The sequence below is a fragment of the Ursus americanus genome, chromosome 24, assembly GCF_024610735.1.
Source record: "Ursus americanus isolate L20-20 chromosome 24, mUrsAme1.1.p, whole genome shotgun sequence".
Lineage (NCBI taxonomy): Eukaryota > Metazoa > Chordata > Mammalia > Carnivora > Ursidae > Ursus > Ursus americanus.
Genome location: NC_142150.1, coordinates 29,407,414 through 29,434,289, shown reverse-complemented (window position 1 = coordinate 29,434,289; position 26,876 = coordinate 29,407,414). Strand labels below are relative to the sequence as shown.

At 52.8% G+C, this 26,876-nt stretch overlaps 1 protein-coding gene across 6 annotated transcripts in view; it reads right to left on the bottom strand.

Annotated features, from left to right (window-relative positions):
* The window catches only part of PRDM11 (PR/SET domain 11), an 85,773-nt gene that overhangs the window by 32,314 nt on the left and 26,583 nt on the right, over positions 1-26,876 (bottom strand). For 2 of the 6 annotated variants that reach the window (XM_045808760.2, XM_087854767.1), the window contains exons 2-4: positions 20,821-20,945; positions 20,332-20,435; positions 19,472-19,734 (exon numbers count right to left, since the gene is read on the bottom strand). In XM_045808760.2, the coding sequence (XP_045664716.1) occupies positions 19,472-19,734; positions 20,332-20,435; positions 20,821-20,939 (486 nt within the window). In that variant the 5' untranslated portion in view covers positions 20,940-20,945. Of the gene's footprint in view, positions 1-19,471; positions 19,735-20,331; positions 20,436-20,820; positions 20,946-21,549; positions 21,843-26,876 lie in introns of those variants that run through there. The other 4 variants (XM_045808759.2, XM_045808763.2, XM_045808764.2 and 1 more) reach the window with 4 other exon arrangements.

Below are 26,876 nucleotides of genomic sequence, written 5' to 3'. Positions count from 1 at the left end.
ACTGCTAATTACCCCTCATTATCTATTATCTCTTTCGTCCAGGTAACAGAAACCCTGGATTATAATTGGGCACCTGGCTACCTGTAGCAACATATATTTTGGGGTGCCTAGGTGGCTCAGTCAGGGGAGCATATGATTCTTGATCTCCGGGTCATGGGTTAGAGCCCCACATTGGGTGTAGAGATTACTAAATAAATAAACTAATTTAAAAAAACCAGAATATATTTCTTGGTTTCTCTGCTAGCTAGGTTCTAGCCAATAGGATGTAGGTGGGAGTGTCATGTGTCAGTTTCCTGAAAACTTCTTTGAAAGACAGCTGATACATGCCTCTCCACCACGCTACTGCCTGGAATGCAGATGTAATGGCTGGAGTCCTAGCAACCAAAGTTAAACTATGAGGATAATCCAAGCACTGAGACAGTGATGAGCTGGGGTCAAGCTTGGTTCCCTGAGGGCTTAGTGGGGTAGAGCCACCGCACCAGGCCTAGGATGTATTCATAACAGAAAATTTAACTCCTATTTAGCGTGAGCTACCATTATTTAGAATCTCAGTTACTCACAGTCAAACCTATTCCTGATATGGAGCCTAAACAGTTATTTTAAATGCATTTTCAGAATATAATTTTCATTTCAGAGTGAATTCATTTGTTATTGATATCCAGAGGCTGTCTTTTTAACATTGTCTTCATTAGCTTCAGAGATTTGGTCTTGGGGAGGCTTTTTTTTTTTTTTTTGAACTCTCACTGTAATGTTTGGGGTAAAAGGGTGAGGGCTGGTCAAAGCATGAACTCTCAATGCATCTGGACTAGAAGCCCCTGTGCCCCCTCTGCACACACCTTCTTCACCCACAGCCATCTCCAGACTCTCAGCTTGTTCATTACTCACAATCTTCACCTCAAGCCCCAGCTGTGAATATCTGACTTCCCGCGTGACTTCCCTTCCTTGGATGTCTCATGGGCACCTCAAACGTACCTCCCCCAAGGTACCCCCCCAGATCCCCCACCCCCAAGCCTGCTCCTCTCCTACTTTCCTTATCACAGCATCTGCAACCACCATCCACTCAGGTGTCAGAAAGAAAGCCATCTCTACTACCAAAACCCAGTGAAGGGCACACTTCATATGGGTGAGCTGTTTGGTACGTAAATTATATCTTGAAAAGGCTGTTAAAAAAAACAAAAACAAAAACAAAGAAAGTTACCCTTCCTCCCTTGCTCTCTCAACGCCCCCCGTCCGATTCCTCAGCAAGTCCTGCCATCAGATGTCAAAGCGGCTTCCATGTTGGTCTGAGCCATGAGCTCTCTTCCAGACAACCACAGGAGACCCTAACTCCCCTCCCCCGATTGCACTCTTGACGCTCCACGCTCTCCTCAGAGCTGTCATCTTTATGAGTGGAAACCCCCTCACGTCCCTCGCCAAGGATCCTCAGCAGCACTTAAGATAAAATCCGCTCCCGTGGTCACAGCCTCCGAGGCCCATGCCCGCCGACCTCCCTGACGTGGGTCTCCCTCTTCCCCTTCACGGGCTGCAGCCACAGGACCTGACAGGAAGCCTTTACGCTGGGACGGTTCACTGCCTATGACCTCTTGGCCCCACTCTTAAAAAATTAACAATCGTGAAATGTTTCACGCATTCAGAAATTATAAAGACCAATGTGGCCGCCAACAAAAATTATCTCCAGCCATACGTGTCCCCCACCTCGCTCGTTTCCAGAAAACACCTCGACATAGTTGAAGACCATCTCTGCCTCCAACGTCACCCGCTCTCTCCAAGGTTAACCACCATCGTGGAGCTGGTGGGAAGCCTTCCCCTTTTTACTACACAAGGAGTTTTCTATGTACAGACGGTTTTGCAGGTTTGTACAGTTCCCAGATACAGCACCCCAGTGAACATATCCTTTTGTACCTTTTTCCCCACTGAGTTTTGCGTGACTGGTCCTTCTTATCTTTTGGGTCTCAGTTTCTGTCACCTCCTCAGGAGAAGCTTTGTCTGGCCGGAACCTAAAGTAGGCTCTCCCTTGCCACTTCCTGCCCTCCGCCTGCCGCCACTCCCGCCCCCCCAGCTTTATCTCTATGACATCACCTGTCACTTCCTTTTAGAGACCTAATTGCACAGGGCAATTTTGACATCGATGGTGTTCATTTGTCAGTCTGGCCATCGACTGTCTCCTTCAAGGGACCATAAGCTAACGAAGGCAAGGCACGTGGCTATCCTGTTCATGACGGTGGCCCGGCCCTGGACCCTCACCCAGCACATGGCGCATGACAGAATCTGGCTGACCGAACGAATGGTTGGCTGAAGAGCCTTGTAAGGAAAAAACGAATTAAAGAAAAAAAAAAAAACGATCTAATGTTAATATTTCAGGGAAAAGGAAACGAGTGGTGTGCTGGAGCTGGCTAATGAGCACGGACTCTGAAATCTTCCAGAATTTCATGAACCGGTTGTTGAACAGCTGTTGTTAAAAATTTAATGATATAAACCTACAATTCAAGAAACAGTATTTTGAAGGTAGTAAATACTCAACGCTTACCACTTCCTAATTATTTTCTATTTGACTATCATCGGTGTTCTTGAGGGCAGTGGGCACCTACTGTGTCTGAACAGTAGAAATGCTATGGAAGAGTTGCTACTGCCTGTCTCTTCCCACCGCACGGTACAGTGACTTCACACCAGTACCTTGAAATCGGCCACGGCGGGAGCGTTTACACCATGGAAATCGGCATGGGCTCCCCCCACCCCCCGCAACCATCACCATGTGACTAGCGCGTGCACAGAAAGTCTGGGAAACACGTTGCAAGCTCTCAACTCTGGTTACCTCTAGAGGAAAACAAAAGAAGAGAACAGGAGGAGGCTTCTCCTTTATTTGTCTGTTTATGAGGCTATACTGCCTCTGGGGTTTAAAATTCTTAGACCAAACGAGAAAACATGCAGCTCAGACTTCGCCCTCCCCATCTACATCCCATCAGTCTCCCCAGATGGTGCCCCAGTCCTCAGGGACCTTGCCCTGGAATTTCACAGAACTCTGTACTTGATCATAATATGAATCCCCCTACATTATTATTTTCCGATTGCTCCTCTCCCTCCGGGGGGAAAAAGAGAAAAGCATCTCTAGGCCCTGCAGCCAGTAACGGGAGCACCGAGTGCTAGTAAGAGCCACGAAGCCAGAGGAATCAGCTAGACTCTCAGCTTCACCATTTATGAAGTGGGTGGCCTTGGCCTCAGCTTCCACATCTGTAAAATGGGGTAAAGGCCAGCCCTGCAGCACTGCTGTAATGATTCACGTGGGAGGCACTTAGTCAACAGTTGTCCTTAGCATTTTGGTCAGGACCGTAATCGCAATCTCTGGTCTCTTAATGAAGAGACCAACTGTTAGCTATCATTAATTCTGGGCAGTGGGAGGTCTTGGGGTCAACACCGAGTTGTTGCGATCTGCCTTTTTACGGCTTACACTGGGCAGAGAGGCTCTGGTGGGAGCTGGGAGGGACAGAGTGGCGAAGGGGGAACTGCCTCGGGCCTCTGATGCTGGCTCCGATCTGGAGGCTTGCTGCGGGATAGTTCTGGCCTTATCTTTCCCACCAATCAGGATTTTCTCAAACCAAGCATTCATTCATTAACAGATATCACCGAGGGAGTAGCTATAGCGTTCTGCTCTGCGGATAAAATGGTAATTCAGGGAGACAATGTCTTTGCTCTTGTAAAACTCACAGTCCAGGGAGCCACAAAAGAGAGACCACTGTGACAGCCCGTGGTCAGCACGGTGGCAGGCAAATCTGCGGAAAGGGGAAGTCAGAGCGGGAGGTGGCATCTGGGAGTGGGTTGAGGACCTTCCTGGGAACTGTGGAATGGAAGCTGAGGTCTGGGAGAAAAGGAAGGGGTGGGTGTTCTGGGTGGAAGGAGCAGGAGTGGGCAGGATCACACAGAGCTTGCAGACCATGTCACATGTCACTGAGAAGCCCGGGCCACCCTGAGTAGACAGCAAGTTGTAGGCCTCCAGGCCTGAGACCAAGATGGTCCAGGAATGGTCAGCCAGGGCCCGGTGCTCGGGATTGAGCCCGCAGAAGGCTGGTCTCTCAGTGTCTCCCTCACCTTACCCTTGGTCCTTACCCTCCTTGGTCCCTCTAAACCCAGTAGTTCTAGCACCCACTGGGGCTCTGAACCCTAGTGATGTCAAAAAGGCCTTGCTAGCCTGGGCCTGACCGGAGAAGGGCGATTAGCCCAGTAAGGGGGTCCCTTAGCCCGGAGAAGAAGAGGCGAGAGGAAGCAGGGCCATCATCAAATGGGAAGAACTGCCACGTGGGGGGGGAGGGCAACACAACTTACAGGGGCACAGGGCTGAATGAGTATTCTTTGTGAGGTGGTATCTTCACTCTGTCCTCAACGACCTCTAAAATTCTGTCTAAAACTCACATTGTATGATTTCATGTGGACAGATCCTCAGAAAATAATACAAAACCTGAGTTTGGGCCTCCTGGGGCCAGCATGGTCCACATGGATCCCAGTGCTATTTCCGACCGTGGTTAATGATTAACAAAGACATCAGTAACCAAACACCAGTGGCTACTGTTCAAAAAGCCATTTCAAGGGTGTCTGGGGGGCTCAGTCGGTTGAGTGTCCAACCTTTGATTTCGGCTCGGGTCGATGGGATCGAGCCCCGCATCAGGCTCCATGCTCAGTGTGGAGTCTGCTTGAGATTCTCTCTTTCCCTCTCCCACCCCCACCCCCACTGCTCATGCATGTGGGTGCGTGTGCATGGTGTGTTCTCTTTCTCTTTAAAATAAATAAATAAATAAATCTTCAAAAAAAAAAAAAAAAAAGGAAAGAAAAGAAAGAAAGAAAAGAAAGAAATATCCAGTTTAAAAACCAAACCAAACCAAAAAAGCAATTTCACGGTGCCATGGACTCTGACACACCGTTTCATGGATTCTCACAACTCTGTGAGCTAGCTCCGATCATGATTCCCATTCTGCAGATTAGGAAACTGAGGTCACTCCCGTGTCTGCTGGTACAGCCCGCCTCTTAAGCACTCAGTAGAGAGATAGACGTTATCCCCAAGCTCCCTCTAATGACCTCGGAATCAACCAGGAAAGCCCCGGGCACCCCCCGAGTTTCCAGTCTGGCTGCTGGCTTGAGCAGATTTGCTACGTGAAGATCTGCATTTTACTACAGAGGAACATTCTGCGCGGTGGCAGAACGCCCACCAGCGTCAAGGGCTCCCTGCTGGGCTCCTCTGAATGGTGCCTCCACCGGATGCTACAGAGATTAGATTTTCAAACACCTGATTTGCTTGCAACCTTCCAGGAACCCATGGAATCCACGAAGCATTCTAATTTTCAGCCCTGCACCTCTTCTTGGAGCAAAGCGGTTACAAAAATGATTTATGAAGCTATTCACAGTTGACAAAGCACTTCTGCGCATCTCAGATGCTCCTCCCAGAACCCCAGGAGACAGACGGCAATGCCTCTGCTCTCCAGCCACTCCCCAGTCTAGCAAACTGAAATGGCAGAGCGAAACAGAGGCGGGACCAAACCTGAACTTGAACTGAAGGCTTGGGCTGGAAGCGGGGCCTCTGAGATGATTTAGGCCCTGGCCTGCTAACCTGGTATCTACAGATGGACTTGGGCAAGGCAAAGGGGAGAGCCCTTAAAATGTGTGCAGCAGTCTTGGAATATTGGTATATGAGTATAACTTCCTAGGTGACACGGGCTGCTTGAGAACCAGATCTAACCCGCCGCCCTCACCTCCTTTTAACTGATAATGGAATTAGTGCTTCCTTTGATCATTCTAAAAGTCTTTTATTAAATTTCAAAAAAGGCCTGGAGACCTAGTAAATGCGGCACGTTTACATACAATCCCAAATTCCACATCCGGGTTTTACATACTGGAGTTGCACTCACCAGGCCCATGTGACGCTAACTGGAGATAATAGAGAGATGTGATCTGCTTATCCCCTGCTATGCACCTGTCTGCAGCAAGCGTCAAGACTCACAACTCATGAGGGTTAAGTTCCAACAGACTGTGCATCCCCATTTTATGCAGAGGAAATCTAGGCTCCGAGAGAGTAAAGCGCTTCGCCCCAGGACACACGTCCCTCAAATGGCAGGAATGTCTGAGTCCAGAGCCCCTTAACCAACTCAGACAGCTCTTCTGCACTCAAGTCCACTCAAGGTCCCCCGCCCCCCCGGCCTTGTTACCAGCCTCAGGACCAACTACCCCCGTACCCTGGACACACTCAACTTCAATAAATCTGCCAACTGGTGAAACCAGCGGGTTGAGCCCTTGGTCAAAAGGCCTGGCGTAACAGCGGTGTTAGAATGGGCCTGTGGCCAGAGGGAAAGTAAATAGAAACAAACATGAAATATACTACAGATGTGAAGGGTCTTCCAGGTTAACGGGGCAGAGGGAAGCAGCTGACAGGGCGGGTGTGAAAAGCACCCACAGAGTGGTCCAGACCCCAAGCAGCACCTCCGTCAGGGGCGGCTCACCCCCTCATCACCAGAGAAATGAACAAGAGAGCGTCAGAACAAAAGCAGAGAACACAGCAAAGCTGCGCACTGAGATAGCGCCTCATTGCCACGAGGACGGCTAGAATCACACTGGCTAACAGCAAGGGCTGGCGGGGAGGAGGAGGGATGTGCCCTCCTGGACGGCTGGTGGGGCCGCACAACGGTCCAGCCACGCAGGGACACGGTCTGGCAGGTCCTCAGATGATGAAACACAGAGTTCATTCACACAGAGCTAAGCAACGCAGCAATTCCACTCCTAGGTAGACGCCCCAGAACAAGCAGGTCTACGCAGGAAGCGGCGCACCAACGTTCACAGCAGCACTGCGCAGAAGAGCCCAAAGCTAGAGACAGCGCAACCGTCTGTCGACAGGTAAATGGATGAACGAGATGTGGCGTGTTCACGTAATGGAATGAAAAGGCCACAAAAAGGAACGATCATGCTACACGCACGGTGAGGACCTGCCACAACTTGGAAGCACCTAGAAAACAGCAAGCTGGGGCGCCTGGGTGGCACAGCGGTTAAGCGTCTGCCTTCAGCTCAGGGCGTGATCCCGGAGTCCTGGGATCGAGCCCCACATCAGGCTCCTCCGCTGGGAGCCTGCTTCTTCCTCTCCCACTCCCCCGGCTTGTGTTCCCTCTCTCGCTGGCTGTCTCTCCGTCACATAAATAAACAAAATCTTAAAAAAAAAAAAAAGAAAAGAAAAGAAAACAGCAAGCTAAGTGCAGGAAGCCAGTCACAAAGGGCCACGTAGTCATTCACATGAATTCACTGATCTCCTATGATCTCCTTCATACGAAGTCCAGAACAGGGAGATCTCTGGAGACCGAGTAGATCAGTGGTTCCTGAGGGCTGAAAGGGGGAGGGGGGAGGAGGGAGAGGTGGGGTGACAGCTAAAGACAGAGTTTCTTCCTGAGGTGATGACAGTGTCCTGCCACTGACGGTGACAGTGGCTGTATACAGCGGTGAATATATTAAACACCACTGAATTCCACACTTTAAATGGGTGAACTGTGTGGTATGTGACTATATTGCAATAAAGCGGTTTTTAAAAATCTGCCAAGGGGCACCTGGGTGGCTCAGTCGGTTCAACGTCCGACTCTTGATTTCGGCTCAGGTTACAATCTCAGGGTCCTGGGATCGAGCCCCACGCCAGACTCGGCGCTCAGTGGGGCGTCTGCTTGTCTCCCTCTCTCTCTGCCCCTCCCCCCACTCATGCTTGCTCGCTCACTCTCTCAAATAGATAAAATCTTAGAAAAAAAAAAAGAAAGAAATCTCCCAAATATTCATCAGCATCAATCAGACAAGGAAAAGGAAACCACGTTATACTCTCTGCTCTAAAAGTACTCCCCAGAGAAACAGAAGTTTCCGTGTGAGTGGGAAGACCAAGGGGACAGCATGTGGGCACTCACATATGGGGTTGGAGATGAGGCGCTCGAGCTTTGGTTTGAAGTCCTGACCCCAAGATCAGCTACATGGCCTTGGACAAGTAACCTGGCCCTTGAAGCCCCCATTTCCCAGTCTGGACAAAGTGGGAGAGAGACACCTGCCGATAGAACGGTTGTGAGTGTACAAAGTTATGGCACACGAACCTTTGAATGCCCAATGAACAGCAACGATTTGGCGGCTGTTAGAGGTATGGCTGTCTGCCGAGCCTCACTAGCTTTCGCTGAGGCCCCCTGCGGGTTTAAGGCTGCAGAATCGGGCTCCAACAAGACCTGTCCTAAAGGAATTTTCAAACACCAGAAGGCCCCAAGTCCCCTATTATTAAAGCCAGGAAGTTCACTAGCAATTAGCGTCTCTCAAAGCGAGGGTCTTTGGATATGTTCTCAAGATCCAAAAGTTCACTCCAAGAATTTTTAATTCAATGTTTTCATTTAAAAAATCAATATACAGCAATCACTAGGAGATTGCCGTCCCAAGAGTACTGGGCTTGTAACTCGGTTGGCACCTGCGGTCAACTCTGAATTCTTGGCCCCAGTTCCCGCCCCTCCCCATGGGCCTCGGCCACGTGATTCTGCACTGGGCTCTCTCTTATAGGTGGCCGGTACTACTTCTCCTTGACCTTGGCTTCAGCCATGTGACTTGTCTGGCCGATGGGATTTCCAGCAAAGACTGGAAATGTGCTCCCGAGGGTGGACTTGCCTCTGGGGCCTCGGCCTTGACTGGGAGAAGAGCTTCCCCACGGAGCCCCTGCTCCTTCAGCCTGGGCCCAGAACATGGAGCAGACCTGGCTCCACGGTGAGGTGACAAGCTCGCCCCGTGGCTTGCGGCCCAGCGGCCCAGCCTCGCCCAGCAAAATCAGCCCCCCAGGGGCCACCAGCAGACACCCCAGACTAACTGAGGAACTGCAGCTGGACCTGCAGACACCCAAGCAAGCATGCAAGATTGCTGCTCTACACCTCGGGCCAGCAAACTATGGCCTGCGAGGGAAATCCAGCCGCCACATGCGTTGGATGGCCCACCAGCGAAGAGCGGTTTGTATGTTTCTCAGTGGTTGGGAATAAACCAAGGTAAGAATATTCCATCACGTGAAAGGTATATGGAATTCAAGTTTTGGTATCCATAAACAGTTTGACTAGAAGACACCACACCTATGACTGTTCTCCCGCTACAAGGGCAGAACAGAGGAGGACATGTAGGGTCCACGAAGCCTAAAATATTTACGATCGGCCCCTTGACACAAGAAGCATGCAACCCCAGTTCTAGGTCACCAGATTTGGAAGTGGCCTGCTAGACGGGCACAGCCGACCACACAACATCACTTCCTGCTGTCTGCCGCGAGCTAGCGAAAGAAGAGCAAATGCAAACTTAATAAGCACAGGAAACATTCTGGCAAAGAAAAGGGTAGGACCCATGGAGGCAGGTGCACTGAAAAATTCCCCAGTGTTTCCAATAGAGACAAAGAAAATAAAGGGGTCGCCCGATAAACAGCAGTTTTGTTCCAAACGTCATCCGACACGTTACACTGATTTTGTTCATTTGCATTACGTTTGTTGGTATCGTTCATTCATTTTAGACTTGGAAGCCTGTCTTGGATAGCTGTAGCTATTTAAGAGCTAGAAGAAGTGTTGTTGCATCTAGATCTATGCTTATACCTTTTCAAATGACATTAACGTAAGATTAATGTAACATTGGGAACCCCCCTCCCGTGAACATTCAAAGTCACCTGACCAACAGATACAGGAAAAGGTGCTCAACTTCACTGGCCATCAGGGAAACGTAGACCAAAACCACAAGGAGCTACCCGCTCAGGCCTGTTAGAATGGCTAGCATCGACGTGACAAGGGACAACAAGCACTGGCCAGGATGTGGGGAGAAGGGAACTCCTGAGCGCTGCTCTGGGAATGTGCATGGACGCAGCCACCACGGAAAATAGCACGGAGGTTCCTCAAAAACTTAAAAATAGAACTACCACGTGATCCAGCAATTTCATGTCTGGGTATTTATCAGAAAGAAACGAAAACGCTTGAAGTGAAAAGTTCTGTGCACCCCCGCGTTCACCGCAGCATTTTCTACAATGACCAGGACGTGGCGACAACCCAGGTGTCCCTCGGCAGATCAAGGGATGGAGAAGATGTGGTAGAGATATTATTCACCCATAAAAAAGAATGAGGTCTTGCCACTTGCAATGACACGGACAGACCTTCAGTGTATAATGCTAAGTCAGACAAAGACAAAACACCGTGTGATCTCACTTATACGTGGAATCTAAAAAAGAAAAACACCAAAAGCTGAACTCCTAGATAAGGAGAGGAGATTGGTGGTTGCCAGAGGCAGAGGGGTCAGGGGAGTGGGGAGCAAAGATGGTCAGAGTGAAATAAGTAAGCCCTGGGTGTGTAACACACAGCATAGTGACTATAGTTATTCATATATTTAAAAGTCACCTCAATACGACAGATGAGAAACGCCACCCCAGCACAGGTGCTGAGAAGGAAAGGCATGGTGAAGGTCAAGTTCGGAGCTCCTTTACACTGGAAATACTGGGCCAGTTCAGAATCATTTTCATGCTCTTTTATTCCAAAATACCAGAGTATGAGAATGACAGACAGTTCCAGCCAAAACTGGTTCACCAGCATCATACATATTGGCGGGGAATCTTTGGTTCCGTTTGTGATTCATAACCAAACGACCAGCTTTTGTCCAATAGTTATACAAGGCAAGCCCATTTACTGCTTCTGATCGTAATGAGGAATCTTAAGATTGAGCTCCATACTTTTATTCCTGGAAAAGCTGATATTGAATTGATAGTATTTTAAGGATCCACCCCATCTTAGAACATGAGAAAAGCAACTTCTTTCTAGCATCATCTTCCACTCTTCCTTCTAAGCACACTTCCTTCTGCTATCCCCTATCACCTATCCCCGCTCAACACTACCCGTGCCCCTAGACCTGTGTACACGTCGTGCCTGCTGCTCGTGATTCCGTGTTCCCTCAGGTCCCCGATGCCATCGGCCACCCGCTGCAACTCATTCCTCAAAACCTAGGTCAGGCCTAGAAGCAATGAGACCCCAGTAGCCACGTGCACGCTTAGTGCCCAGGGATCTTGAGTTCTGCACACCATTTCCACTAAAACAAATTAGGGCTCCTGGGAGAGATGGCTAGAACATCTTTTTGCACCAGAAAGTAAGGGAAGGATGAAAATAAGGACAAGGAGACAGACTGAATGGGCTCCCGCTGGCCAAATCTAGGGCGATTTAAACATCAGAATGAATAATGACAGGAATGGACTAGAACACACAGAAGAAAAAGAAGGATTCAGGAGTCCATCCTGATGCTAAAAATAACTTTGAGGGATGGAGTGGAGGAGAAAGTTGAGCACTTTTTTTTGCAGAAGGATGTCACGTAGTAAATGTCGACTGTAAATCATGTTAAACCATGAATGATAATTGATGATGCAGGCAAGAATCCTCAACAGTCGCTAAAACCACTGGGTAAGAGATAAGACAAACTGACCTCACATGCTTCCTGTTATCTACAGGGAGAAAGACACAACATCCCTCATGCCAAAATGCTACAATTGGAATCTATCATGAGGAAACCATCAGGCAAATCTAAACCGTGCAACATTCTGCAAACAACTGCCCAGGACTTCTCCAAAGTGTCAATATCCTGTTCTAGAATAAAGGAGACTAATGAGACATGACAGTTAAATGCAATGGGGGATGCCTGAGAGGGTCCTGGATGGGGGGCAGACTGTAAAAGGCACTTCCCCAGGGCCCCTGGGAAGATGTGAATATGGACTACAGTTGAGACAGTATTGTATCCATGGGTACATTTCCTGAGTATAACAATTCTATTGTGGGGGCAGAGGACAGAGGTCAGCAAACTCCCGCTTGCAGTTCAAATGCAGCCCCCTACCTGCTTTTATACAGCTCTGAGCGAAGCATGGGTGTTTGCCTTTTTTAATGATTATAAAAATTTTTTTTCATATTAATTTCATTGATGTGATTTCATGTGTGAAATGTAGATGAAATCTCAATTGCGTTTGAAATTACATGACGTTCACATTTGGCGCTCATAAATAAAGTTTTATTGGCACACAGCCTCACTACTCATTCATTCCCGGCCCATCTCTGGCTGCTCTCGCCCTGCAACTGTAGAGTTGTGTCGTGCTGATGAGAGCGCGTGGCCCAGAAAGCCTGGTGTCTGCAACCATATCTTAAGCAGCTCAGAAGACAAAACAGAACAAAACAAAAAAGAATGTGTGTGTGCATACACACGCCTGCTGGTATTTAGAGAGAGAGAGATTCAATGCTAGCAATGGGTCAATTAGGTGCAGGGTGTGTGGGTGTTTATTACACAATCCTTATAATTTTTCACAGAGTCTGAAAATTTCAAAATAAAGAGTTAATAGAAAAGAGCAAACAAGCATGGAAAGTATCTCCTCAAACACACACACACACACACACACACACACACACACACACACACAGCCAACCTGTCTCAAATGTTCCTTCTTTTCTTCCTGGACAAGCCCGTTATTCTTCCTGGACAAGCCTGTTATTCTCGCCTTCTCCGAGCTCTCCCAAACTTGGTGACACCTGCCTGCTCCCGCTGACATCTCGTGACATCGCAACCGTCTGCTTCTACTTCCCTCTATCCCAGTCACTCCAGGGTTTTCAGACTTTTCTGGAGGCTGTCATGAGCTTCTGCACGTTCCATTCCAAGTTTCAAAAAAAAATCTCCATTTTACAGTGGAACTTGAAATGGAAAACACTGGAAATACCATTGCACCTCGGTTTCCCCCCGGAACAGCAGGCGTCTCACCGGTGGAGGAGCTGACCGACAGCAGGTGAACAAATGCCACCACATGGAGTCCTCGTTATGAGGACCCCCGGGAAATCTCCCGTCCAGTATCGGTACCCAGAAGGGCAGACCTCCCCAGGAGCTAACTGGGGACAGGGACAGAAGGCACTGGTAGCTGACCAGGCTTGCCTCTTCCCCAGTGGCTGCCGGATTTGGGCCCCCGATAGCTAAAAGCGCGTACACGGGTCATGACGGTCTGCATCTTTAGACTCATTCCTGGCGCTGCTTAGGGTCTCCGCCCTTGCTTTTCTCTCTTCTGTCTCTCGCAGTTTTAATATGCTATGATGTTCTATTTTATGTGTCCTGCTAGGCTACCCTAAATCCCTTCTGGAACAAGACCGAGTCTAAGCGAGAAAGGTAAACAGACACCCTGTGCTGGCCTCCTCTTTCTTCCTCCCGTAACTGAACCCCATGGCCTCCTGCACTCCCGAACAACTCAGGCCCGCAGCATCGTCGCCAGCTGCCAGTGGTCGAGGGCGGTCTGGCAACCTGGCAAGGATTCCTGGGATTTATCATTCCCACTGAGATGAGAAGGTGGAGGAAGGGGACGTTTCTTTTCTAAGCAGCCAGAGGTGAGGGCAAAACTCCTGCAGAGGAGGCCAGGCTGTGGAGAGATGCGAAGCGGAAACGGCCACTGGGTCCATCTAAACGCAGGCCCTGGCCTGTGGGACCAGCTTTCCTCCGGGTGGAGGGGAGGTGGCCAGGGAACCAGTGCTGGGCAGGAAGGATGAGTAGAACAAAGTCACCCAAGGCCAGCAGGGAAGAACTGGCGAGACGGGGGAGGAAGACGGAGAAGGACCTGGAGGCAGAACGAGAGGGCGGGTTCTAGAGTCCGGACGGCTGGCTTGGAACTCCAGCTCAGCAACTCGTTAGCGGTTTAGCTTTGTGCAGAATGACTCTCCTCTCCAGGCCTCAGTTTTCTCAGCGGTACAATGGGTAGAATAATACCTACTTCATGGGGGCATTATTAGGACCAAATGAGATCACACTGGCAAGTGCTGAGCACAGACTCAGAAACATGGAAAGTGCTCGAGAAACCGGGCAGGTCGCTTATCCTCTGCTCCACCGTTATTTTGACTGGAGTAGAGCGTACACGCGGAGGCGTTGTAAAGGAAACGTGTTGTGCGGGATGAAGGCCAGAGCTTTTGTTTTTTTTTTTTTTTTTTTTTTTTTTTTTTTTTAAAGATTTTATTTATTTATTTGACAGAGAGAGACAGCCAGCGAGAGAGGGAACACAGCAGGGGGAGTGGGAGAGGAAGAAGCAGGCTCACAGCAGAGGAGCCTGATGTGGGACTCGATCCCCGTACGCCAGGATCACGCCCTGAGCCGAAGGCAGACGCTTTAACGAGAAGGCCAGAGCTTTTGAAGGCAAGCAGAAGGTCAAGAAAGGACATCGAGTACGGCTCTGAGACAGGACTCGACAAATGAATGCAGTTTACTTGGGCTGCGATGCTTCCAGATCCTGGTCCAAAATCAGTGCCGCGGTTCACCCCACCTCTCCCCGCTCCGTCTGTTCAACCAGCCCGTCATCTGAGCGGCAGCGCTGTTCCTCCTTCCTGCGTTTCTCCAGCCGAAACCCTGACTGAGGACACACACGCACACACACGGAAACATACACACGTGCAAACACACACGCGGAAACACACACATGCACACACACGCACACACACTCGCACATGAGTGCACACATGCGCACATACACGCACACTCGCAAACACACACACACACATAAACGCGCACACACATGCACAGGCTCTGCTTTCTTGAGCCATTTTGCACATCTCTTCTGTGAGGGCCTTCAGTGCCCCTCACCTCTCTGGATCACAAAGGTCAGAGCCTCCCAATGGTCCCGCGAACCCAGCCGCTTCCTCCCGGCACCCATCCCCATGTCACAGCTCCCAGCTCCAAGGCCCTAGGAAGGCACCTCCAAGGGAACAACAGGGCTGGCCCCTGGGACCTTGAAGTGCAGGCCATGCCCGCTCTCGACTGGCAGAGCTGGTCTAGGATCAGACGGCAAACTCCAGGGATTCCTCCTCTCCCTTTTCTCCAGACCCCAGCCCCATGCCGGGCCACAAACCCGGGGAAGCTGCCTGCTTTTGAGGCCCCAAGCTTGCCCGCGGGGCCTCCCCAAGGTGTAGGTGTTTGTGGGTGGGGGAGGGAGCACAGCCCTAGATTCTCGCCTCCGCTGAACTTCCACGCATCCTTCAAGACCTATCTCCAGTCCGCCCACTCAAAATCCACTCCCCTCCTCCCTGGCCCTTCCAGCCTTGTACAAGTACGACAACCACCAGTGACACTCTGCCTCGGAATTACTTGACTGGGAATAGACCTCCTCGTCTCCCATCCTTAAAGCCTGGCTTTGTGGGAACCATGTGTCAGCCATGGGAGTTGGGGCTGTGCGCTTAACATTTTCAGTCCCAGTTTCCCTCATCAGAACCACAAGGCCAGCGACCTTCGCCTGCAGGACTGTCGGAGGAGGAATGTGGCACACAGCTGGCCTAGGATCATAGCTCACGAGCGGCCAGACTTTTAAAACAAGCCAGCCACCCTGGCTGGCTCTCCGGTCACCTCCCACTCACACCTCCATCCCCAGCAGCACGGCTTCCACCACGAAACCGCCCGTGGCCAGGACACAGAGCCCGTGCCCTGCGCGAGCCCGGCGGCTCTCAGTCCTCCCACTTCTCTGTCGCCGCTGGGCCCCTGCTGCCCATGCCTTCCTGGGGCCTCAGCTGCATCCATTCACCTGCTTCGTGTCCCCTACGCCCAGGCCCCTGTCCTCGGCTGACCCGCATGCGCCGGCCTCCCCCGAACAGCCCACCTGTGCGTCTCACAGGCACAGGCACCTGCAGCTCGCTCACCCCAGCTGAACTCACCCTCGCCGTTCCCCTGGCCACCTCTCCGCACGTGTTAGCAGACGTCCCCCCAGACACGGAAGCCCACTGCATTCACTTCCTATCACTTCTTAATGAACTGTCACAATACTGTGGCTTCAAACACCACCTGCTGATTATCTCACAGTTCCGGAGGTCAGCGGTCCTAAAAACCAAGGTGTCGGCAGGGCTGAGTTCCTTCTGGAACTTGCAGGAAGATTCTACTTCCTTGCGAATTCTAGCTTCTAAAGGCTGCCTGCATTCCTTGGCTCCTGGCTCCTTCTCTTATCTTCAAGGCCAGCGGGATAACATCTTCCCATCTTTTCTGAGTCTGACTCTCTTGCCTCCCTCCTATAAGAATGCTTGTAATTCCACGGGGCCCATCCTGATAATCCAAGAAAATCTCCCTATCTCAAGAGCCTTAATGTATCCCCTCTGGAGAGTCCCTTTGGCCACCTACGAGGACATATACACGGGATCCAGGGGTTAGGACATGGCCATCCCCAGGGGGGCCATTATTAGGGCTACTATACTTCCCTCCCTCCATCCGCTCTGAGCCTCTAGGCATCCCTCCAGTGACAGAAAAAATGTTGACCCATCTCCCTTCCATAGGCAATGTTTCCATCTGAACCTTCTCGGTGTTAGAATAGCTTGTCCACTACGCCTCATTGCTACTCTAGAGTCGACCAGCTCTCCAGTAGGGCCCTCCCACCAGGTTTTCAAGGATGTTAACGTCTCTCTCTGAACAAAGCTCCCTGCACCTGTGTCTGCCGGCAGCCAAACCCTCTCAACTCCTGTCTCTCCTCCACTGATCTCACTCGGATCTGACTTCTGAGAAGCGGCTCTACCGGTTACCCGGGTTCTAACAGCGCTCCCACCTCGCTGCTCTCTCGAAGGGCTTCACCGCGGCACCATCGACTACTGAAGCCAGATCACTGTTTGTTGTACGAGGCCGTCCTGTGCATTATGAAACGTTTAGCAGCATTCCCAGCCTCTGCCATCTCGATGCCAGAAGTGTATCCCCATCCCAAGTTGTGATGGCCAAAAATGTCTCCAGACGTTACCAAATGTCCAGAGTGGAGGGAGAAGCAAAGCGCCCCAGGTCGAGAACCAGTGTTTGACAGGAACGGGTCTTGCTAAGGTGGCTGGTGACTTCCCTCGCACCAACTCCAGCAGACACTTCGGAGCCCTTCTCTTGCTTGGTTTCCTGGCAGAATTTGCCACTGTTGGCCATTCTGACCTCCCCCCCTCTCAGGCTGCAATTCCTGCCACCCTTGCGGGGTCACTCCCCTCCCGGGCCGCTAACCGTGGATGTTCCTCAAAGCTCACCGAGGTCCTGTCCACCTCTCATTCACCTGTTCTCCCTGGGGGCTGCCCTCCGCACCCCCTGCCCCACGGACACCCACGCACACCCACGCACAGGTAACTCAGGAAGTGACATCTCCAAACCTCCTTTCCAAGCTCCACACCCATGTAGCTAACTGCCTAGTTAACACGGCCCCTGGAGACCTTGCTGTCACTCCAAAGTCAACGAGTCCAGAACCAGAATAGGGATCTTGCCCTCCACCCAGGCCCTGCCCTGCATTCCACTTCTCAGAGATGCCTTCCTGACCTGCTGAGAGCAGAACACTGAAGGGCTTGCTCTGGCCAATTCCCTCTCCCTCACTTAGGCCAATCAATCGTTTCCAAGTCACTATCGCTCATCCCTGAAATAGGTCACAGACCAGTTCACTTGCCTCCACGCCGCCACCCCACCCTAGCTCAAGCCTCCACCATCATCACCATAGAGAATGACCATAGCCCTCTAACTGGACTGTGGGCATCCATTCTCCACACCAATGACCGCCCCCCCATCTGTTCTCCAGGCTGCAGCCAAAGTCACCCTTTCAAAACATAAAGGAAACTTCTCATTGTTCTTAAAGAGCAAAAGTCCCAGTTTGGTCTACTGGGCCCTATACATCCAAGCTTCTGTCTCCCCCTCCCAGCCCCTATGTTTGCTACCCTCCAGGCACAATGACCTTCTTCTAGCCTTGTAAATGTGCCAACCTCTTTCTCCTGCCACAGGGCCTTTGCACATGCTGTTCTGTCTACCTGGAGGGCATTCTCTCCCCTTAATCCCAGCTCCACTATCAGGAAGCCTTCCCTGACCTCTGGCCACATCAGTTCCTCTGGTTGTTCCCTTTTCTCCTAGCCTCACTGTCTCTTCATCACCCAAATCATGATTTTACATCTCTTTATCTTATTCTTTGATTCATTCCAGCTTCCCCACAATAAGCTCTATGAGGGCAGGACTGATGTCTGATCTGGCCCATCACTGTATCTCACAGGCCAGTTCAGTGCCCAGCCCAGCATAAAGGAGCCCCACAAGAAAGGTTTAATTAATGGCTAATGAATCATCTTTCCACTCTCTAGCCTGACTTTCTCTACTGGCCCTGCCTTCTTCCATCTCTGTTCAAACTTGACTCCCGAGAGCCCAGAGTCATCCCTGACAGTCCTTCCTCTTCAGATCGTTACAAACCCTCTTTCTCACCTCCACATCCCATCCATTAATAAACCTCGGAGATTCTCCTTTCTAAGTCTCTTGCAGATGTGCCTGCCTCTACCACCTGAGCTGAAACCAGCATCTTTTCTGACCTGAGCCCCCCACCCAGGCCTCCTACCCATCCCGGTTCTCCATTCTGCAACCTAATCTCCCCATTCTGCAAGGCTTCCCCTGGCCTGCAGGAGAAGCGGCACCTACCCTGACTTATGAAACGTGGTGTGATCTGCCCCTGCCCCCTTCTCTGATTTCTCACCACACTGACTCCCGGGCTCATTGCTAGCAAAGCACTGGACCTGTTGGAGTTTCTCTCGCTCAGCTGTTCTGTGTGCCTACAGCATTCTTCCGTGCCCCGTCCCCCAACTGCTACTCATTCCTCCAGTCTCAAGCTGAAAGGAACCCTGCCCAAACCCTTCAAATAGGCCAACGACAACAACAATGATAGCTGATATTCACTGCATGCTTCCCAAAGGCAGGCACGGTTCTAAAGACTTCACAGTGTTAACCTATTTCATTTCCACCATCAACTACGACTGTTCTGTTACAGAACAGCCACATGGAGGTTAAATGATTCGTCCGAGGTCACATTTGATAGTAAATAGCACAGCTGGCTGACACAATGAACTTGGGCTCCAGGCCCCAGATCCTCGAGCACCACGAACACCACCGTCTCCCTCTGCTCCTAGAGGGTCCTGTCTTCCCCCTTCCGTAGCAATGATCACGTGTGCACATACCTGGCCAGTACCTGTTGTCCCCACCAGACCATCCACTCCCTGATGGCAGGGGCCATGGTTCCTCTGGCACTCAGCCCAGCACCTGGCATCACTGCTTTTTGGGCTGAATGTCATGCTCTGCATTCCCACAGCCCCCAGACCCAAGTCACCCACTCCAGAGGAAGGCCTGGGTAAACCCTTTGTCAATGCCACAGAATGGCCCGCCAGACACACACACATGAACATTCACGGGGACATCGCCCTGAGTTCTGCCTGGCAGGCTGGCCACGGGCTCCCTAGAGCCCCACTACCGATTCTGCCGACCCCAGCCAGACGGGCCCCTCAGCACGGCCCTGAGCCACCCAGGGTGGCAAACCACTCAGCCAGGGCAAGGGGATAGCAAGATTCATCATCCCTGCATCCTGGACTAATGGCAGAAAAGCTCTCGGGCCAGGCTGGGCCAGCATATGGCTCCCCCTGCTGGTTTCCTTCCACGCTTTCATTAGCACCCTCTCCCAAGGCACAGGCCAGGGGACACTCACCAGCCAGGAGAAGAAGCCAGCTGATTTGTCCTGGGTGGAGATCTGCCCCTCATAGGGGCCGAAGATGTGGCCCTTGGGGATGACCTCATTTATGCATCGCACGTCATTCTCCCCACTGGCTTCCTTGACCACCTCCATGCCCTGCGGGATGGTGAGGGCAGCCCTGTCTGGGATGCCCACGGGCACTGGCGTGTCGGACACAAACACTGGGGGACCGTGGTTCGGGCACTCATCCACAAAGTACTCCTGGCAGGACTCGCAGACTGAAGGGACGGAAAGAGCGAAAGAGCCTCAGTTGCTGCAGGGAGGCAGGACGCCCACGGCGGAGGCTGAGGGGCTGCAGGGAGGCCCCCCCTGAGGATGGCATCGGGCGGGAAAAGCACACTGCGTGGGACTCACGAGTCCCGGCCCTGGCTCCACCCCAGCCAGCCACAGGCCCCTGCGTCTTCAGTGGTAATAACCCACTACCCTCCCTGGGGGCTCAGCAGACATGCCTGCCAAGGCGAAGGAGGTCAGTAGCTCCCTGGGTTTTAAGTTTACAGCACAGCTTTGGGGTCAGATGGGTCTGGGTTGGAACCACAACTATGTGCGCATGCGGGCTGTGGGACCCGAGGCAGGGTCCTGAGCCCCCAGCAAGCCTCAGTGTCCTCACCTGGAAAATGGGACCAATAAGAGCCACCTCGGTGGTTAAGGGTGAGGGTTAACTGAAGCCCAGACCCGTGTCCAGTACATCATAGGCGAGGGCCTATCATTAGTCTTACGGCTGCAAATTCCCAAGCAGAGATGGGATGGGGGGGGTGGGAGCAGGGTGAAGGGGTGAAGGGAGGAGAAAGCCAGGAACAGCCCCAGGCTCCACTTACACCAGAAGTCCACTTGCTGGAAGCTTTTAGGCATGATGAGCTCACGCTTCCCCTTCAGTTTCTTGGGCTCCACTTCCATGGTTGAGGGGTCTGGTCTCCTAGAGCTGGCCAGGCCAGGGGCCAGTAAAGGAAGCAGAGAAGCTATCAGAGAGTGGGAGACTGGTGGGCAGAGGGGCCGTGGACACAGCCAGGAGGCCACGGGGACGCAGGGATGCGGGGCGGGCGGAGGAGTCCCAGCCAGGCTGCCGGTTCCGCAGGGGATCGTGAAAAGGTAGGAGTTCTGAGCCCTGGGCCTAGGCCTTCCAGGGCCAGTGCGTGGGTTCTTCCAGTCTTCTAGAGCCTGCCCTCACTCACGTCTGCTCCCAGGAGCTGCCCGGAGCAGGTGAAGGGCGGTGGGCCCAGAGTGGGAACTCTCCCCCAGGGCGTCCAACCAACCCAGCCCAGAGATTCCCCACTTCTCCCTCTCCTGCCCCCACTTAAGGGCCTCACCAGGGCTGGCCATACTCCTGGTCTCGGAGTGGTGAGCAGACCTCGGTCTTCACCACGGTCACCATATCCCCCACGGCCGCCTTGGTCTGCGCCAGGCACTCCTTCATGTTGTCAGTCATTCTGTCCTGGGGACGGAAGGCAGGACCAGCACAGGACGAGGATCAAAGAGACAGGGGAAGAAGGGTGAGTGTCAGAGAGGGCAAGCGGGGGTCCCGTGGAGTCTGGTTACCCTCCCTGCCATCCCCAGAGGAAGCGCTTGAGAACAGAGACAACAAAAACAGCTGTAGCCTGGCCAAGAGGAAATGCCATTTCTATCCCGGGCTGGTCCTGGGGACGACTGGAGCCACCAGCCCCATGGGGTCAGAGGCCTAGGGGCAGCTCAGGCCAGGGGGCAGGACTGGATAGCACAGCCCGGACCCCAAGATCAAAGGGCAAAGGGTATGAAGAATCCACAGGAGTCTCCGCACAAAAGTCTGCAATGGGGAACAGGGGAGGGACCGACTCAAGTCCAGCTGGGACCAAGGGGGACTGGCAGATGACATGAGCCCTCAGCGCCCGGCTGCGCGGCCCCCTCACCCAGAGGCTGCCAGGGAATGCAGCCAGGCCCGCTGCGCCAGCTCAGAGCAGGTACAGGCGGGGCCTGGGGGTCCTGGTGTGGGCCGGCGGGCCAGCCCCGACTCCAAGCCCCACCCGCTCTCTCTAGGGGAGTCTCCCCAGCCCGCGGCTTACCGCCCTCCTCCACCACCGCGCCGGGCTTCAGCCCCTCCCTCGGCACCCCGGGGTCCTCATGCCAAGCCCGGGGACACTCTTCGGGCCAGGGCGGCGCGCGGCTCGGGCTGGGACCGCGCTCGCGGCCCGGGACTGGGCGAGCAGCGTGTGTGACTCACTACCCGGGGCCCCGCTGGCCACACCCCTGCTCCTCGGCTAATCAGCCCCCTGCTCCCCACCGGGGCCCCAAAGCCGGCGGCGGCTGGGAGGGGTGCAGGGAAACACGACGGCCTGCCCCCTCCTCCGAGCCGGCGGGGCCGGGGGGCGCGCGGAGGGGGGCGGGGGCTGCCCGGGCGGGCCGAGCCGCCCCGCCCCGGCCCCCCGGCCCCCCGGCCGCTCGCCCCCCCGCCCCCGCCGCCCCGCGGGGCGTCCCGCCCGCGTGTCCGGCGGGGAAAGTGTGAGGTCTCGCGGCCGGGCGCAGGGGCTGCGCGGGGGCCGGGGAGGGCGCGGGCCGCTCTCTCCCTCTCACCAACCTTCCCGGCGGGGAGCTCCCTGCCCTGCCCGGCCCGGCCCTGCCCAGCGCCGCCCCCCGCCCGCCAGGCCCGGCATTCCTTGCGGGGGCATGTGGCTTCTTGCCGGCCCCGGGGGCACGCAGTTGGCTGGCGGCCGGGAGGGGGGCGCGCGGGGAGCGGGAGGGAGCGGGCGCCCGGGAGGGGCGGCGGCCGGGGGCCCGCCCGGGGGCGGGGGAGTCCAGCCCCCAGCGGGCCGGGGCGCAGGGCGCCGGGCGGGCGTCTGGGGTGGCCGGGAGCGCTGGGGGCGAGGCGGGGGGCGGCCGGGCCCGGAGTGGGCGGGCGTGGGGAACGGGTTGGCGACGTGCGCGGGCAGTCCCCCGCGCTCCCTTCCTGCGGCTGCAGCGGACTCGCTGCGGCTGCGGCGCGGCCTGAGGCGAACCGGGCGACACCGATCCCTGCCCGCTGGGCGCGCCGCACGCCGCCTCGGCCCACCTGCACGGTCCAGGGTGGGGACCCGGCGCCTGGGGCGGCGTTGGGGGGAGGGGGACCGACCTCCTGGCCTAGGGAATAGCCCCCAGCCACCGGTCAGGGGACTTGAGGTCACCGAGGCAGGAACCTAGGGCGGGAAGATGTTGAGGGACTCCCCCAAGGTCACACAGTCCATTCCTGATGGAGTCTAGACTGGAGCCTGGGGCCTGCTCTTAGTAAATTGGAAACAGGAGAACTCCCAGATTCAAGCGTTATGTTTCAGGTCTGGTTCACCTCCATACCACACTCTCAGCCCAGCCTCTTCCAGAAGGATCACCCTGGGGTAGGATCAGGCAGTCCACCAGTCCAGCTGCCAGGTGGGGACAAGGTCCTGTGGATTTGTAAAGGATCACTGAACACTTCCTTCCCTGAGGAGCACTGCTCACTCCCATGGGCAACCTTCACTCACAACACATCCTGAGGTCAATAAGTCTGGTGGTTAGAGGCCTAGGTCCCCAAAGGGGCACTGCCTGTGTTCAAATCCCAGTGATTGGCTATGTGACCCCGCCGGGTGTTAGGGACTGAGAGTTTATGTGCTCTCCCACCCTAACTCATATGTTGATGCACTTACCCCTAATGTGACTATATTTGGACACAGGGCCTAGGAGGAGGTGATAAAGGTTAAATGAGGTCATAAGGGTGGAGCCCTAATCCAAAAGGAAGAGACACCAGAGCTCTCTCTGTCTCTCTACCAGGTAAGGACGAGAAAGCATCAGTATGCAAACCAGGAACAGAACTCTCCCCCAGGAACCGAACTGACTTGCACCTTGGTCTTGGACTTCCCAGCCTCCGGAACTGTGAGAAAGCAATTTTGATTAGGCCAGCCTGTCCGTGGCATTTTGTTACGGCAGCCTGAGCCGACTGAGACAGCCGCTTACCCAGCTTCTCTCTGCTCTCATGTGTACATTTGCACAATGTGGCCAGCGTTCGAGTCTATCACAGACATTGCCGTGTGGAAACGGACAAAGATGAGTCTGGAGGGGGTTAGGCACAGTCTCTGCATAGCTGCACGTGAAGAAAGCTGATCGGGAAGGTGGGTACGAGTGACCTCATGAAGGGGTGGCCTTGAATTCTCTCCACTGAGTTGGATTTGTTTTTTTAAGTCAATCATTTGCAGACTCTGGCACTGTATTAGAACAGACTGCTTGGGATTATTTTGTATATCGCCTCCTCTGGCCCCTCCATCCTTCACTCGCATGCCCCCACCACACCCCCATGCCACCTCCACCCTGCCACGGCGCCTCTGAACTTGCTGTGTCCTCTACTTGGAACACACCTGAAAAACTCCTACCGATCCTTCAGCCCTCACTGTCGTTCTCCTGCCCCACCCCCGGCCACCATAATACCCTCTCCAGCCCCATGTCCCTTTCCTTGTGGCACTTGTCGCCCTTAGAACAGTCTTTTGTTAGCAAGATCATTTGATTGACACCCGTTTCCCATAACAGATTATAAGTTCCACGAGGGCAGGCTCTTTTGCTCTGAGTAGCCAGCACTTGTAACCGTGCCTGGTACCAGGGCAGAACTAGTGAAAGGTAAGCACCGTGCTAGGGCATACGCTTTCAGGAGACACCCCCTCTCCAGGTCCTGCACTTGCAGGCATGGCACCCGAAAGCGAACACATCCTCGAATTTGGCACCTTAGGTGCCTTCTTGCCTCACCCTGGTCTCAGCCTTGCCTACAACAGTGCATTTTCAATATTTACCAAATGAATGACCAAATGACCCATGTCACAATTCACACCCACCCCTCCATAGGTCCTGCTGCCCCTACTGAGAATCTCAACTCTTCAAGAGCTCTCAGAAGGGAAGACAGGGTGGGCAGGTTATTGTTTTTGAATCCTCTTTTCTTCGGGGCGCTCTCAGTGATCTCGGCCAGGCAAGGTGGGTGGCCTGGTGGGTGCGGCTGGCGTGGAAAGGCAGTGAGGTGCAGCGGAGAGTGTGATGGAATGAGACTCGTGAGTCCTGGACCTGAACCTGATAGGAAGTCATAAAGTGTACCCTGTGGGCATGCGCACATCACTTAAACTCACCAGCCCTTAGTGTCTTCCTTGGTAAAGTGGAAATCGTCATAATTGCCAGGTAATCCCCGCGAGGAATAAATGAGGTAAAGGCTGGGGCGAGGCCTTGGGAAGAGCCAAGGGCTATGGGCCTGTAAAGGATATTAGTATTAAACTGGCCACCCAGAAGCAAGGGGTGAACAGGAAGAAGATGGGGGGGGGACCCAAAAAGGGGAAGGGAAAGAGGGAAAAGCAGCAGTAAGAGAATAAGGATAGAAGGGAAGAGGGAGAGAAGGGAGGGAGAGAGGAACAGAGACATGCAGCCACTTGTCTGAGTCTTAAATGGAAAACCATCCCCTCTGAGAAAAACATTCATTTATATCTCAAAGTAGAGATGTCTACCGGCCATTTCCTTTCATATCTGGTTTTTCATTTACATGCCACCTTCATCATGTAAAAGAATCGTGATGATTTGTAACACGAACACATAATACTCAACGAGACAGAGATTTCATGGAGAAACATTGATGCCAATTACACCAAGAATCTGTTGTAATATGGCTCATGATCTAGCCGCCCATTCAGTTCTGAGCCTCCTGGCAGCTAGAGCAAAAAGGGAAATACGATGGGTTACAGAATACTCAGTATTTGACACTTATTTATTGACTGCACCATGAAGTTCTCCCCATTCTTGCAGGAGTGCAGCTGCCTGGTGAACCAGCACCGAGCCTCACTTGCATGACTGAGATGCATTACAACTCCCTCCTGCGTCTGTCATGAAGGCTGTGGGGACAGGGTGGGATGTGGCAGGACTTCCATATGGGAAGAGAGAGAGAGAACACCCCAGGCTGGTGTCCTTCATTGGGTCCATCTCAGCGGGCACCCGTAAAACCTGAGGCAGTTGAAGCTCCAGCAGCCATGCCTGCAGTCTGCTCTGGACCTGTTCGCCCAGGGAGGGGCCTGGGGGAGGAGTGGTCAGCAGGCCTCACGGAGGACTGAGAGCTGCTGGCAATGCTCCCTCCCAGCTGGCTCCTCTGAGTCTGCACACGCAGAGATTAGGCATGTTGCAAACCCAGCAATGAGATGCAAACCCAAGAGGAGGGGGCAGAATGCAATGGAGGAGGCAACAGCTCTGTTTTCACCCTTGGCGGGATGCCAGGGTCCTGGAATGCCCGGCAGCCGATGTGGCCTGAGGACTGGGAATCCGTGCCCACTTGGTATCCCTAGCGGCTGGCACCCTGAGAATGTGACGGGTCCACGCCGGTCCCAGCACCGCATCCTGTGTTGTTCCCTCTGATAACCAAGGGACATGAGATCAGACGGCTAGCCCCAGTCACACAGGGACCCGGGCTGGCTATCCCGAGCTCTGGGTTTCGGTCCTGGCTGAGCTGTAAACTTTTTAAGGTGACCTTGTGCCAGTTCCTTCCTGCCTTGCCCTGAGCCTCAGTTTCCCCTTCTTGAAAAATAAAAGGTCCAACATGGGTCTTAACAGTAAAACCAGGCTCACGGAGGAAGAGCACAGAATTATTACAGGGAGTTGCTGAATTATATGCCCAACATATAGACAGAATCAATTATATGCCTTTAACTTACAGGTAAGATGGATTTGTAAATGTATGTAGATACTTTTAAGATGAACAAATGATAGATTTATTTTAAAATGTTATTGAATTCATAGAAGCCGAATGTCACCATGCCACCATGTCACCATTTGGTTAATCAAATGATACCAGCACAGCCACTTACAAGCTAGGTAACCTTGAGAAAATCAACCACCACTCCTACCTTAGTTTCCCCACCTGTCCAATGGAACTGAGATCAGAACTGATCTCATGGGCTGTTTTACACAGCGTAACGCCTGGCATATAATAAGCACTCTGGAAAGACGAGTTCTTATTGTCGTTCATTTTATTTGTTGTTTTCAAGTAGAGCAGGCATCAGGTGGGCACACTGATGAAAATTTTTTGACATTTAAAAAGGGGGCCTTTATAAGCAGTTACTACCTTTAGGAGAGGAACACTTTTAAAAAATCTATACTACAAAGATGCTTATCCCAACAGAAAAGAAAAAAAAGAAAAAGGAAAATAATATTTAAAAAGCAATTTGTAAAAGAAGACAAATGGCCAATATGCTTTATGGAAAACCACAAAACTTGAATACCCAAATAAATATAGATTAAAATAAACATAATTTTTCCTCTATTAGGTTAGCAAAGATGAAAACATCTCAATAATATTCCAAGTTGGCAAGAGTGTGGGGAAAATACCCTACATACCCTCCTGGTTGGAAAAATTAATTGGTACGACCTTTCT